The sequence below is a fragment of the Nelumbo lutea genome, chromosome 7 (assembly GCF_056320005.1).
Source record: "Nelumbo lutea isolate HS-2025 chromosome 7, American lotus-T2T, whole genome shotgun sequence".
In the NCBI taxonomy this organism is placed as follows: domain Eukaryota; kingdom Viridiplantae; phylum Streptophyta; class Magnoliopsida; order Proteales; family Nelumbonaceae; genus Nelumbo; species Nelumbo lutea.
The window spans coordinates 4,927,766-4,944,425 of NC_142690.1; the positions used below are offsets into that span (position 1 = coordinate 4,927,766).

At 38.3% G+C, this 16,660-nt stretch overlaps 1 protein-coding gene across 2 annotated transcripts in view; it reads right to left on the reverse strand.

The window, feature by feature from the left end:
- Positions 1–16,660, reverse strand: part of LOC148844768 (uncharacterized) — a 37,875-nt gene that overhangs the window by 5,974 nt on the left and 15,241 nt on the right. For both annotated transcript variants that reach the window (XM_088954069.1, XM_088954068.1), the window contains exons 6-9: positions 6,066–6,148; positions 5,886–5,950; positions 5,623–5,672; positions 3,277–3,378 (exon numbers count right to left, since the gene is read on the reverse strand). In XM_088954069.1, coding sequence (XP_088810195.1) covers positions 3,277–3,378; positions 5,623–5,672; positions 5,886–5,950; positions 6,066–6,148 — 300 coding nt within the window. The remainder of the gene's footprint in view (positions 1–3,276; positions 3,379–5,622; positions 5,673–5,885; positions 5,951–6,065; positions 6,149–16,660) is intronic.

Consider the following 16,660-nt stretch of genomic DNA (forward strand, 5'->3'; position numbering starts at 1 on the left):
AACTCTGCAAAGATAGAGACCTATAGATTGCCCAAGAAAGTAATGTGGGAGAGTAAATCTTCAATAGCTCTGGTTTTGCTTTCAAAGAGGCAATTGTTTCTTTCTTCCCAAACACACCATAACACTGTTTGGGCAATTGTGCACCAATAAATTTTCCCCCTACTTGCAAGACCACTGCCCCTCCATTGCCTACGAAATCAATTAAACTACTAGCAAATACACAGCTGTACCCTACAAGATTAAGGAAGTAGTACCAGAGTTTCCTGTTTTCTGGGCAGTGAAGAAAGAGGTGATCAGTGGATTCAACCTCTTTCAGACATAAAGGGCAAGCATGGGGGGAGATCAACAATCTTCCTTTATTCTTCTTCTGAACCAAGTCACACATGTTGATTTTGTGGAGACAGGACTCCCAAACAAAGAAAAAGACTCTAGAGGGAATGTTGGCGCACCAGACCCTCTTGTGGGGAAAATTAGAGTTGGAGGATTCCGTAACCAAGGCTCTAAAGGACTTAGTTGAGAACTTGCCATCAGGTTGAAGTTTTGAAATGCGTTGGTCTGGGTTTGTTGAGGAAATGTAAACCTCACTTAGAGATAAGTGCTTATTAAGATAAGCACAATTTAGCATTTGGCATGACATTCTAAAAAGGGCTTTTCCAAAATGTAAATGGGCTTCTTTTTTAAAAAGGGCTTATCAAAAACATAATAAGCAATAAGCCCAAATTTTTGGCTTTTACTAAACAGGCTTTTTTTGGTGAGAAAGTGCTTTTTAGGCCTTTTTACCAAATGCCAAATCAGGCTTTTTTTATAATAACTGGTTATTATAAGAACTCCCAAACATGGCTTAAAAGTGTTAATGCTATATGGTACATCTAGAAGTGTCCATGAAGAATCTGGTGTCATACCCAGTAAGTATCATGTCTGACACCAGAATGCTGGGCATGTACAGGTATCCAGGTCTCATAGCTGATAGCTGCTATATCCCAATATCCCATTTCAAAAGACTATGCACTTTCTTATGGACATTCTCCATCCCTATACTTTCCATCACTGGTCACAGTTCTATCTTTCTTGACCCACTACCTTCCCCTGCCTCTGATCTTTTAAATGTGGCCTCTGCCAGTTTATTTTCTATTGGTTTTTAGGGTACCAACACTGGTAGCAAAAAGATCAGAGAAGTATATGAGGGGCATCTTGTGGGAAGCAGGAGAATCCAAGAGAGGTCACTTGAATATCTAGGATGTAGTTACTGGGAGGGAGCAAGGGGTTCTAGAGGTGGGCAATTTAACATTCAGAAATTTTGCTTTACCAGGCACGTTGTTGTGAGTTTTTGTCAGAACTGGTTATGGCATAGTGTGGTGGTGAGTATTTGTAGATTGCGTGTCAATGGGTAGAATGTTGATTATTAATAAGATTTTGTTATTGATTACAGAAAATCTTTAACATGATATACTTGTCTATCCCACACCTTGTCAGTCCTCAGTCAGCCAGGGCATTGACCCATCTAAGAAACCACCCAAATAAAGTGTTTAAAGTGGAGGCTAGGTCCTTTGTCTCTTTAATGGGAAACCTTAGGGACCAAAACTCTTTTTCCAGGCCAATTGGCCATGCTTATTCATTAAGCGCAGAAATCTCAGTACTGCTGCAGGGGTTGAGATCAGCAAAGCAATTGGGATTCAGGAAATTGGTGGTGGAAGGTGGTTCCCTATTAGTGGTGATGTGGCTGATTAGCAACAGCACTGGTGTATGGAGCCACAGGCAAGCTTTGAAGGAAATCAGATACATTGCAAGAGAGACAGAGGTTACATTTAGTTGCAGTTATCATAGGGCAGCCCGGTGCACAAGGCTCCCACCAATGCGGAGTCTTACCCCTACACATACAGAGAGGCTGTTTCCAAGATTTGAACCCTGATCACACAGGCCACAATGGAGCAACCCAACCATTGCACCAAGGCCCATCCCAATAACCTTACATTTAGTTGCAGTTATTGATAAAAAAATAGAGGCTACATTTAGCTGGGTTAAAAGATCAGCCAATGGATTGGCCAATACTTTAGCCAAACAAGGGGTTACGGGCACAATTATTTTGGGCATTATTTTAAGGTTATCGGGGTGGACTAGCCAAGTCTAGCCATAATTGTGGAATTCTAAGGAACAAGGACCACACCCCACCTGATCCCTTGACCAATTAGCAACCCCTGCTACCCAAACCAAGATTGAGAAAACAACTCTTCATTAGGACCACATGCAACCAATATGTAATAAATTTGCAAGGGTATGATGTAGCTTCTCAAGACATGATCACATAGAGCCATTTCTCAACTCAAAAAGGACATAAGGTCCAACTACTTATACATTCACATGAGCCATGAACAACAACAATTTTTTTTGAAAGGTAAAATGAATTTGTATTGAGAGAGAGAGAGAGAGATTCCTTCAATCAAAAAAAAAAACAATTACAAGATATATACACCACCATGAACAACTTGATAAACAGAAGTTAATAATGACAACTAATGCTTTATATAATATGAAGCACCCAACACCATACAAGGAAGGACAGGAAATCAGCTGTGTGGATGCCTCCACCTGAAGGATGGGTAAAGCTGAATTTTGATGGAAGCAGCCAAGGAAACCCAGGCCCTTCGGGGATAGGAGGGGTGCTGAGAGATAATGAAAGCAAAATATTAGCATTGTTTTCAGGCCCCGTGGGAATAGGAGACTCCAATAGAGCTAAGTTATTAGCGGCAGTACAAGGTATTCAGATTGCAGAACAGTTGGGAGTCCAGCACTTGGTAGTTGAAGGGGACTCTTGAGATTGTTGTGGGATGGCTGACAGAACCAGCTTCAGCTATGTGGCGACATAGAGATATGCTAAGGAAAGTCAACTGGATCACAAAAAACATGGCTGTTACCTTTCATTGGGTGGGAAGATCAGCAAATGCCTTAGCGGATGGGTTAGCTAAGAAAGGGGCCTCAAGGGAACATTTATTTTGGGCTGCTTTGTAATTTTAGCTCTGATCAATTCTTCTTTAGTTTGATGTAATATTTGTTAGAAGAGGTAACAACCCGTGCCTCCTCTTGGGTCTACTGTATTGTCTCACATTTCTGTTTTAATAAATTATATTCATTCATCAAAAATAATAATAATAATAATAATAATAGTAATATGAAGCACTCAACAAATATCCAAAGATTACTGATAAAAAAATCCATCACTAAGACCTACAATGACCACTAATATACCTAGTTAACTTCAGTTTACAAAAAGAAAGACACCTGCAAGAATTGGCACCAGTGATCAACCAAAGGCCAATGCTTTTCAGCAAACAGCAACTGCCACATCCCAATAGCTGTATCCAATGCCAAAGATTTCTGGCCCTGCAAATAAGCCACCAAAAGTGAGACGCAATAGCAGAATTTCCTGGATTTTAGTTTGCTAGTGACCTAGAAAAAATCAATAGGAAAGGAGAAAGGCATGTCAAGAACAATTAAGGGCCCGTTTGGGAGAGCTTTAGCATTGATTGAGCTGTGTTTACTGAGCAGCTTTGAAGAAGCTACCAAAATTAGCTTCACCGAAAGTTGAATTCTCAGCTCAATGTAAATGTTTTTGAACTTTCCGGATTTTTCACTAAACATAGCTCATGGCTTTCCATGTGTGGCCTATCTTGCAACGCCAGAAGCCGCTATGTGAAAGCCTCCCGAAAGGTCACTAAATAAAAAATTATGCCATAGCAAGTTTTAAGATGCATATATATCTCCATGCATAGAACCACTAATGCCAACTCCCATTTTATTTACAGAGATTCGGTGCAAAGTGCAAACAATGTAGCGGGAGTCTGAAAATACAATAACTCTACCCCTGATGCAACTGTAGATTCTAGAAGAAAGCCGTCTAAAAGATTATATTAGGTCATCAACCTACATTACCCTCTACATTATTTAATCACCACTCTGTGACACAACAAAGTAAATAGTGCTTAGATTTCAAAATGTAAATAAGAACATATTAAAAACTAGCTCACATGGACTTCAAAAGTCAAAACTTAGATGAATAAAAGCTCAAATATGGATAAGAAAAACCAGACGTGATCATATGTACTGGCCAATTTAGAGAGAGAGAGAGAGAGATCCTAAACAAGTTAACAAAAAATATTCTATTTGGGAAGCACACTAGAGTAGTACATGTATGCTTATAGCTAGAATCTTATTAAAAATGGCAATATGTGGGTCAGTTCATATCAATATGGAATTATTACACCATGCTCATTCTATATTTCTCCCTGATTGATGATAATAGGCATAATTCAAATAATCTATGCAGCTTTAATGGCTCCAGGTTAATGCAATTTAGAGAGAGAAAATAGCTTATTTCTCTGTATCCCATATGGGTTTCATAATCGTAGGAATTGCTCCCATAACACAGTACTTACAGCACACCTTGATCCTCTAATACATAAAATTTGTAAGCTATGGGTCCCCATGACATAATCATGAATTTGCCACCTGACACCCAACCCAAGATACTCTCCCTCCATGAATCAGCATAGGAGTAATTCTCAGTTTGATAATCACAGTTTGAGACAGCAATCCACGAAAAGAGGCAGCAGCAGAATGGGCACATAGCTATATATAGACTTTTTCCTCCTCTCTTCCTTTCTTTTCCTTTTCCTTTTTTCCAAGTTTCTGTGACACATGCATATCAAGATTATCTAATCTTATAAAGCCATATCACAACGATACAAACTGATGGTTGATGCCCTTGAACATGTTTGTATCCACAAGATGGATGTCACACAAGTGGGCCAAACATCCAATATACATCAACTGATATGGATGGGTACATGTAAATACTTTGCACACAAGTATTCAACAGTTACATAGAAGAAAAGACAAATATAAACCTTGGAGAATGGAAGTGCACTATAGTTACTATCATATGGAGCACATTGTAGGAAACAAATGGCTCAATCCTCACATCAACCAAATTGATTACCATTATATTTGCCCAGTTGATCTTTCATTGCAGATAAGTTCAGTTATTTTTCCATTGACTCACTGATCAAACGATGGGAACTGGTCAGCCTGTAATGCAAGTCCCCTTACCTGATAGCGTAATGAAACTCTATCTGATTTTTGCTCTATTATGGCCCATCATTCTGATAGTGGAAGTGCAATTAGAGGTTGGTAGAGGGTGTCTTCTCTACTGTGTTGTCATTTTCATTTGAGATGCCCTCTAGTGAGAAGAATGATCTGTTACATCCTACAATTTGAAGGGGCTAGAAGGACTAGGAGCAGACCAAAAAGGGCATGAGCTAAAGTAGGAGAAATAATGGCACATTAGTAAACAATATATATGTCATTGAACAGAATGGAAGTATGGAACATGATTCATGCCTCTAGGGAGCTTGCAGTTGGCTTCCTCTTCATCAGAAGCCCCAGTCAGCAGTGTTAATGATTAAAAAAATTTCTTGATGTTCCAAAAAGAAATTACTTTCAGAGTAACCATTAGAGCATACTAAATTCCATCAATTCTATTTCAAATTAGAATCTGAATGAGATAAAAATCCAGAAGGTTATCAATGAACAAACAATCAGTTTCCACAGCTCATAAACAAGGCGTACCTTTTCCTTAGCCCAGCCAAAGGCAAAGTTGTATATCTCACGGAACTTTTCTGTATAGACATAGTGGGAAGAGAACATTAATTCAGTTAGAGTGGCTGGACTTCCACCTACTACTTCCAAAAAGTTGATCCAGGACTAGGAAAATTCCAACTTTTCTGAATTGCAATTTTATAACCCAATTCCAGCTAAAAATACTGAGAAACATGAAACTATTTCAGTATAGATTGAACAATTTCTGCTTCCTGGAAATATAATAAACTTACGTTCATCTTTTAGTTCTGACCGCATAAATTGTATCCTTTCACGGAACTTTTCAAGTGAATCCACCCTGCCATCAAAACATTCAGTGTCATTATGATGTAGCAACTAAATTTCAACCCCTGTAGAAATCAAAAACTTGAAGAAAGCAATGAACAAAACAACAATAATCAATTAATACTTACCCCAGTGACTGTAATCCACCTATAAACTCCTGCTTTGAAAATTCACACATGGTGGCAGCTTTCATATGCCAGGAGACAACCAACTGCAGTGAAGGAGAAAATCCACATCAACTAGAACCTCCAGCCAACTCATCGGAACTCACCAAGTTAAGAATTAAGACAACATTCACAACTGCACTAAATAAAAATGTTTTAGGCATTTCACAAATCCCAAGTCTTGACAAAGACCTTCACAAATTGTTGAGTACTGAAATGCATTTCATTTTTCGAAGTGTAACTTTTGAGGAAACGAATCATCAATGACAATATTTTTATCCTACTAGTAATTAAGCACATGCGTTGCATGTGAGAAATTTTTATTCATATTAATTACTTGAATTTTAGATATATCATAGTTAAGATAGAAGATGAAAATTAACAAAAGTAACAATACGATTAAAGATAAACTTAAATATTTATTATTCAATTATGACATCATGGGTTTTTTTGAAAGGTTAGATTACTAACCCACATCCAGATAAGAAAATAACTTTGCTTTTGGATTAATTTTAAATTATGGAAAATTATAGTTGGAGCCGGTTGTAAATTTAAAATTAGGCTACAAGTTGGTCCATAAACCAACAAAACTCCGACAACCGGCTCTACATTTCAAATTATAAAAACCCTCGCCATGTCATTGGAGGCTTATGTGGCTATTGCTAACATGGGATTCTTAATCCATGTTAGACACAACAAAAAGCTTATACTGAAATTGCCCTTTAATGTTGGGTGATTGGAAAAAAAAAATCTCTCTCTCTCTCTCTCTCTCTCTCTCTCTCTCTCTCTCTCTCTCTCTCTCTCACACACACACACACACACAATCGTCTTTATCTGCTCGACGACCATGTGATTCAAAAATAAATAAAAATGGTTTTTGGTTTCTGTATACGTTCTCTATATCAAATTCTCTCATTCTCTCTCTCTATCTATCGTTTTCCCTCAATCTCTCGTTCTCTTTCTCGGTGATCTCTCAGTCTCCCTTAATTTCTATCGTTCTCCCTTAGTTTCTCTCCCGCTCCCTCTCTCATTTTTTTATTTTCTTACGTACATATATGGTATTAATCAGATCGTATAAAAGAACATGAGACCAACTTGGTATGGTTAAAAAATTATTACACCAACTTAATAAAAATTCACAAGAAGCTCTTACACCAATTGGAGAACGATAGAGATTGAGGAATAAGGAGATATTGACCGAGAGAAAGAGTGAGGGAGAAGAATGAGAAAGATTGAGGGAGAACAAAAGAGAGAGGTTTTGATTTGGCTATAGATCGAAGTTGAGAGAGTGGGAGAGACAGAGGGAGCAGGATATTGAGAGATGACTGTGAAAATGAGAGAGAAGGGAGGGAGATCGAGAGACAAAGAGACTGAGAGGGAAACTTAAAACCTATTTTCAATATAGGTTGTTGGTTGTGTCCAACATGAACTAAGAGTCTTATGTTGGCAACAACCACATAAGCCTCCAATGACATGGCAGGGTTTTTATGATTTGAAATGTAGAGATGGTTGTCAGAGTTTTGTTGGTTTCTGGACCAACCTGCAACCTAATTTTAAATATACAACCAACTTTGACTATAATTTTCCCTTTAAATTATATATTTCATTTACATTAAATAAAATATTTTTTATTTATCACACTTAATTGTTTGTCTATGGTATTATTTGGCTCAAACCACTAACCCACCATCTAAAAAAATTGTTTGATTTCTAGGTTAACATTAAATTTTGTATTACATTTCCATCATTGATAAATTTTTTTCTTATGTATAAAACTTATTTTTATTCAATATAATGAATGCACAATATTAGGGATGTACCCAATATTTTATTTTTTATAAATATACATTAGATATGTACTCAAATTTTCTCCATCTTTTTTTTTATTTTTGTGATTCTTTGAATTTTTATTATTTGACTATGAAATCATTTCATTTCTAGGTAGATTTTGAATTTGGCATTCCATTTTCATCATTAATAAAAATACCTCTTACATTTCATAGTTGTTTATTTTAATTTTTATTATTTAATTATGACATTATTTATTAATCCATTTGACCCCAAATGGTCGAATTGCTTACCCACTACCAGGAGGGAAGAAAATGGTTTTGTTTTCAAATTACTTTTCTAAATATTTATTTTTATATTATTAAAAGTAATATTGTGGATTTAAATACAAGAATTTAAGGATGAGAAAAATATATCTTAAATATAGGATTTAATTAAAGAGGATAGGAAAATATTTTTATTTCCAATTGGTTTTAAATGTTACATTCCATTTCCATCATTAATAAAAACATTTCTTATTTATCATACTTATTATTGTTTAATATGTATGTTAAAAGTGTTTCCTTTTTTTTTCTATTTTTTCATTTTATCTATTTTTTATTTTATTATTTAATCATAGCAACATGGATTAACCCATTTAACCCGAAATGATTTAATTTCTTATCACCACCTAGATGAAAACACTATTTTTAATGGGTAGATTTTAAAAGTATAAGCTTTTATGTTATTGGAATTATTAATTTATTAAGTATGGATTTAATTAATAGAACTTAATGATGAGAAGAAACAAAAAATGACTTAAATATATGATTCAATGAACATGAATGCAAGTTAATAACTTAAATTTGGATTTAATGAGAGAGAATTGAATGCATTGAATATCTTGAAATTACCTCTTTAACTCATTTAATATCAAGAACTGATTACCCTATTTGCCCTCATTTTTTATCAATAAATTTAAATATAGAGGGGTAAATTTTGTCCTTAGAAAATTCCAGAAATATTCTTGAGGCAATTCGTACTTTTTAAAGTAATATACATTTTTAAATGGTGATCTATATTAGGTGTAATCACTAACATAAGTCTTACATAATCAAAACAAAACCCAATACTTTTAAAGCACAAAGGCCTTTTCGTGCCCAAGGCACAAGGCAAGGTGTGGACATTTTCAAAGCATGGCACAAAATTTTGAAAAATTCAAGGAAAAATAAAAACGGTAATACATAAAAGCTGTGACTTGAATTTTAAAAGAACTTAAATGTTTTAAAAAGTTTATTGGATCAAAATAAAGTGCATAGACATAACATATAAAACATTAAAAGTGAAAATGAGGAAGTGAGAGCGAATATATGTGGATTGTAACAAAGTGCTTCAAGCACTCAACAAATGAAGTGTGTAAAAACTTTCAATATGTGTATTTGTCTCATAATTACATTACTTCAAGTAGCTAGTGTGATACTGTGATGTTAAACATCTTCCAATCCTAATCCTAGGGAATGGCCCTCTGCCTATATAAAGACCCTTTGAATCAAGAACAAACATTTTTTTGGAAGATAAATAATAAATTTCATTAAAAGAAAAAAGTGTAAATCCCAGAAGAAACCCTCACATATGCCCTTGACAACACTAAGACTAACTCTTCTACCAATTCCCCTCACACAAACATTCCATACAAAGCAAAAATAAAAATAAATCACAAAAAACATGAAAACCCAAAAACAATTGTTTCTTGAATTTTTTTTTTAACTATCACATTAGACCCATCCCAAACAGTACTTTTGTCTTCGCAAACACCTTAGAAACCAGAATATGAGGTTAGTATTTTTTGTTCTTTTGAGTGTTGAGTCGTCTAACTGTACTTACACCTTCCACAACTTCCTTTGACTTGCCCAAAACAACCTCATCCCTGTCTGAGACCACAGCTACTTCTGGCTTCTGCCTTGTCTCCGCACCCCCTTTTTATGATTTCCCCACAGCCTCCATCAAAAACTTCCACCTCTTGAATCACTAAAGAGCTGTTTGGCAAGCCTTTCTAGGTATATCGTTCAAAAGGCCAGTAGACAAGAAGACGCACTGAGCTTTTGGGGTGTTGTCTTTAAAGGTGTAGGTGTAGGTGTTCAAGACTGCTATCAGTCTTGATCACTAAGAAGTTTCAGATTCGATGAGAAGAGAAAGTGAAGAAGAAGTAGAAGAAAGAGTGGTGAGAGAGCAGTAGAATACAGATTTTGAGGAGAACAGAATGTCAATATTCTGCCGCCGCCACTTTAATCTAATATATATATATATATGTTATGCTAGTTACATGAAAGGACATATCTGCCCTTGGTGTTTACATCATAACTGCTAACACATAACAAACAATATAAAACTGAAAAATAAATAGCAAATAGGAATAACAGAATAACAAATTGACCACAGCTGTGACTAGATACATTCTACCCTACGGACAGAGTGGGACCACAGCTGTGGGGCCCACATCAATGTTCTCTACACTCCCCCTCAAGTTGGAAGTATATGTTCATCATTCCCAACTTGGATAGATCCGCTTCTAGCTTCTTTCTTGATACGGCTTTAGTGAGGATGTCTGCTAGTTGCATACTGGATGTGATGTAAAGGAGGCATACTTCTTGAGATGAGACCCGCTCTCGTACAAAGTGGCGGTCAACTTCAATGTGTTTGGTTCTGTCATGTTGTACTGGATTATGTGCTATATTAATAGCTGCTTGATTATCACAATACAACATCAAGGGCTTCTCATACTCAATACCCAACTCCTCAAGTAGAGATCTTAGCCATAGGATTTCAGCCACTCCGTTGACCATGGACCTGTATTCTGCTTCAGCACTTGACCGGGAGACAACACTTTGTTTCTTACTTCTCCAAGAGACAAGATTTCCTCCCACAAGGGCACAATATCCTGAGGTAGACCTCCTGTCATCAACATTCTCAGCCCAATCAACATCCGTATAGACCTCCACCTTCATGTGATTGTTATTCTTGAATAGTATACCCCTACCTGGGCATCTCTTCAAGTAGGCTAAGATTATTTCTGCCGCAAGAAGATGTGTGGTTCTAGGAGAATGCATGTACTGACTGACAACACTAACAGCATAAGTAATACCTAGCCGAGTGAAGTAGAGATATAGGAGCTTCCCTACCAATTGCTGGAACATAACTTTGTCTTCAAGAAGCTCCCCACTCTTGGCACTAATCCTGTGGTTCTGTTCAATTGGTGTATCTGCAGGCTTGACACCTAATTTTCTAGTTTCTACCAACAGGTCTAGGACATATTTCCTCTTAGAAATAAAGATCCCCTGTTTGGATCTAGCAACCTCAATATCCAAAAAATACCAGAGTACACCAAGGTCCTTCACCTCAAATTCTTGATGAAGAAGCTGTTTAAGAGACTCAATCTCAGAGCTATCATTCCCTGTGACCACAATATCATCAACATATACTACCAGTAGTGTCAAAGAGGACTCTACCCTCTTGATGAATTGGGTATGATCTGACTGGACCTGTACATAACCAAACTTCACAAGAGCTAGTCTGAATCTACGAACCAGGCCCTAGGTGACTGTTCCAAACCATACAAAGCCTTGTTGAGCCGGCAGACCTTCTTACCTATTTCTGCATCACAGAATATAGGAGGCAAACGCATGTAAACTTCTTCCTGCAGATCTCCATTCAGAAAGGCATTTTTCACGTCCATTTGGTATAAAGGCCAAATGTGACTTGCTGCAAGGGACAATAGGACTCGAATAATAGTCATCTTGGCTACCGGTGCAAAGGTCTCCAAGTAATCTATGCCATAAGTCTGTGTAAACCCTCTTGCAACTAACCAAGCTTTATACCTCTCAATAGATCCATCTACATTATGCTTCACCGTAAATACCCATCTGCATCCAACTGGTTTCTTTCCTTTGGGCAAATCAACTACCTCCCGGGTGTTGTTTTTCAACTTGCATTGCATCTTTCCATTCAGGGATGGATAGGGCTTCTTGCACTGTTGTTGGAATAGGAACATTGGAAATGGAACTAAGGTATGACCTGTAGGTAGGAGATAGGCGATCATAGGATAAAAAATGGGAAATACAATGGGTTGTGGATGTGGTACAACCTTTACAGACTGCAATCAGAAGGTCAAGATCATCTGTAGGGGAAGTCTCTGTGGGCTCTGGGACAGTAGTATCTAGACCTGGAGCTGCAGATGAGATTGGAGTTGGCCTGGACTACTGATGATCATGATCAACCTGCCTGCACCGCCTGTGATAAACCCGCAACTCCTGATCCCTCTGACCACCCTCACCATTGCAGCTCTCCCTCAACTCCTAATCCCTCTGACTACCCTCACCATTGCAGCTCTCATCACCCAATGGAATAGGTAAAGGAACTGCCCCACTATCACTGCTCTCCCCCTAAGGGGAAACCCGAGGATAATAGGGTGTCCCCTCAAAGAAAGTGACATCCATGGAGACAAACTTCCTCCCGGAGACAGGATCATAGCAGCAATAACCCTTTTGAGTTTGTGCATAACCAAGGAAGATGCATTTGGAGGCTTTGGGTTCGAACTTGGAGTGATGGGGTCCGAGAAGCTGAAAAGCAAGTACAACCGAATGCCTTAAGAGGAATAGAAAACAAGTCCTCACGTGGGTGTAGGAGGGAAAAAGGAGATCGCATATCAAGGACCTTGGAAGGAACCCGATTAATAAGGTATACCGCCGTGAGGATAGCATCACCCCAAAAGCGAATAGGAACATTGGAAGTAAACATGAGGCTTCTAGCCACTTCCAAAATGTGCCTATTCTTCCTTTCGGCAACTCCATTCTGTTGAGGTGTATGAGGGCAAAAGCTCTGGTGGATAACCCCATGATGAAGAAGATAAGATGTCAATGATTTAGCAAAGTATTCATTTGCGTTATCAGATCTGAGAACTTTGATCTTGGCATCAAATTGGGTTATGATCATTTGGTGAAAATTTTGGGTCAGGGAAAGTACCTCATCTCGTGAACGCATGAGATAAACCTAAGAAAAACGGGTATGGTCATAAACAAATAACAAAAAATATTTGTACCCACCCATGGAAGGGATATGATAAGGCCCCCAAACGTCAGTATGCACAATATTAAAAGAATTATCACTCCTTTTATTACTCAATAAATAAGGCTTTCTACAATGCTTAGCAAACTCACAACTTTCACACTGTAACTAAGACAATTCAATAGACTCAAATAAAGCAAGAAATAGACTCTATAAAGATCGAAAAGACAAATGACCTAATCGGTTATGCCAAAGCATAACCGGACTCACACTCTAAGAAACAAAAGACATCTTCTCAACTGACTCTCCCTGACAGAACCGCTCCCCGAGCAGATAGATCCCATTCGCCTCACGGCCAGTCCCAATCACCTCCTACGTCTCCAAGTCCTAAAAAACACATCGGTCAGGGAAGGTTACTGAGTAGTTCATATGCTTGGTAATACTACTGACTGAAAGAAGATTAGTATCAAGCTTAGAAACATGCAAGACAGATGACAGGGAGATAGTATCTGAAAGTTTGATGTCACCCTTCCTAGAAATAGGTACCAGGGAGCCATCAGCAATAGATACCTTATCCCTACCATAAGACAAATGGTAAGTAGTAAACAATGAAGGCAAGCTAGTCATGTGATCAAATGCACCTGAGTCTATTACCCAACAAGGTTCAATAGTACCTAGAGCTGAGGCATGGTAGGCTGAAGCTCGAGTACCTGAATGTGCGAAGGCAGATGTGGCAGGAGCTGATGGTGACTACGGTGGCTGAGCTAAATTTCCAACTTCCTTTTCTAACTGTATTAGGGCAGCCCGAACTACAGCTAAGGTCTCCAAAGATGTTCCTTTTGTGCCAGATGAGGATGTTGAATCAGTGTTCACGACTACATCAGTAGTGCCCTTCTTGTTTCTCAACTTCGCAGGAACCAAGTGAGGATGCAGTTTCCAACATGTCTCTTTTGTATGTTTGGGCTTCTTACAATGTTCACATACCACATCCTTCTTGTCTTCCTTCCTCCTGTCCTTCTCTGAATCACCCCGTGATTTGGGTGTAACTGCTACAAAGGCTGGTGTGGGTGGTTGAGGTTGCACCATAACCTTCCTTCTGGTCTCTTCACTGTGTACAAATGAGTATGCCTGAGAGAGAGTCACACTGTCTCTAGTCAAAATCTGTTGCCGGACAATATCAAAATCTGAATTTAAGCCTGCCAGAAACTCAAATACCCGGTTTGTCTCAACCTGCTTTCTATATATCTGTGCATCTCTGGGACTCTCCCACTCAAGAGTCTCTAAGTGATCAATCTCACGCCACAGGGACTGCAAGGTAGAGAAATATACTGAAACCGGTCTCTCTCCTTGTCTAAGATTTTTCACTTCACATTTCAATTCATATGCTCTGGCAACATTAAGGGGTTGGGAATAAGTTTTTTTCATAACATCCCATATCTCCTTAGCTGTCTTTGCCCACAAATAACTCTGGCTAATATGAGGCTGCATAGAATTACACATCTATGTCATAACCAAGTAATTTTCTTGCATCCACTTGGTATATGTCAGGTCTCCCTTGGGAGGTTCTTTCATGTCTCCCAAGAGGTACCCTAATTTACCTCTTCCACCAATAGCCATCATGGTTAATTGGGCCCATTCCAAATAGTTTGATCCATCAAACTTTACGGTCGTAATCTGACCACCCATCTCAGAAACACTACCATAATTGATGTTCCCAAGGCTGCCTTCTGCCTGATTTTTAAACTCCATTTCTGTCAAGTCTCAAAACACCACTTGAACTACCAATCTCAATCAAAACAGTATAGGTCTGATCTGTATTCTCAATGTATGTGCACAAAACTGAGATAATTCTGATCTGAAACCAACTAGCCAACACAGCAGTAGCTGTCCGTAGAGCTCTAACCTCTTAGGACTCTGAGAACAGCTTAAAAAAATGTGATATGCTTGCAGTAGGGTTTAATCAGTCCTTAAGTAAACAATTCAGTTGCACAACCCAAACAGAACTGTATAGATAGGCTTGCAGTAGGGTTAATAAGAAACCCTAGAATCTTATCAGACCTACCAATAAACTTAAGGGTAGCTCTAGGTAGATCACAGGGTTCAGTCAAACACTAGGGCTTGCCGCAAGATCACTTTCAAACCCTAGAGTAGAGAGAAACACATTTGAGACAGTTCGGTCCAGGGTTTGCTGTAAAACCCTAGTGAATCGAAGAGAGAAAAACCTAGAATGGTTCGATCTTCCCCTCCAGATAGGTCTAACCTATCTTCTCTGATAGAACTTCTCTTAGAAAGTGAACAACTTACAAGGAAAAATTGTTCGCTGCCTTCTAGGGTTACCCGAACCCTAGTCTTCTCTGATCCTTCCTGACCACCAACACTCTACAACCCTAGCAAGTTTCCAATAGCTGCTAGCACCTCTTGGTATTAGGCTCACATGAGAAACCCTAACTTGGCTCTGATACCATGTAGTTGTTCAAGACTGCTATCAGTCTTGATCACTAAGAAGTTTCAGATTCGATGAGAAGAGAAAGTGAAGAAGTAGAAGAAAGAGTGGTGAGAGAGCAGTAGAACACAGATTTTGAGGAGAAGAACAAAATGTCAATATTCTGCCACCGCCACTTTAATTTAATATATATATATATATATATATATGTTATGCTAGTTACATGAAAGGACATATCTGCCCTTGGTGTTTACATCATGACTGCTAACACATAACAAACAATATAAAACTGAAAAATAAATAGCAACTAGGAATAACAGAATAACAAATTGACCACAGCTGTGACTAGATACATTCTACCCTACGGACAGAGTGGGACCACAGCTGTGGGACCCACATCAATGTTCTCTACAAAGGGCCAAGACTGTTTGGTTTGCTTTGTGGTCTACTGGGCTGTTAAAAACAGCTGGGAAGGCTATTCTCAGAGCAGAAACACCAAAAGCTTCATTTGAAGCTTCCCAATTTTCGGCTTTTTCAGTCTTTCCACGCACTCATCTTCAGATCTTTCGGTCTACACAATACCAATGGGAAAAGACCATTTTTTGGCCTTTTGAGCTTCCCACAGACAGAAAGACACTGAGAATATGCACCAAACACCACCTAAGTTATCCTCCACATGTCATTCAAGGGTTTGAGGCAGCACCTACAATCAGATATTAGTTCATTCTTTAGTGGAAAGTTTTCTATTTAAGAGGTTATTTGCAAGAGTTAAGGCTTCAGGTGTTTTTTTTTTTTTTATCAGCAACACAGAAAAGAATTTCATTAATTATGAGAAAAGCATGATTACAACAAGAAGTTGTGAAATAAAGCAGCTATAGAAGCTGTCCCAATTCAGTATTAAATTTGAACCCAAAACATATGTGTTCTATGTACCCCTTGCTTGGCTAAGCTATGTGCCAAGCTATTAGAAGTCCCCCTAACCCATTTCACTTGGTTTAACATGTTCCGTGACAGCCATTTGAATTTTCTGAAATCATTCCCCAAGTGCCATGCCACCCCCTCCTCTTTTACCAGCCACTTAACCACAGTTTTAGAGTCTCCCTCAATAATCAACTTACTAATACCCAGTTCTTTTGCCTTCTCAACCCCAAAAACTCTGATCTTGCCACATCACCCTGCTCCACAGGGCCAAAGTATAAACCAATTGTGTTCCCCTCTTCATCCCTAACCCCCCACCCCAATACCTGAGGGGCCTGGGTTACCCAAACAGCTCCCATCAAAATTCAGT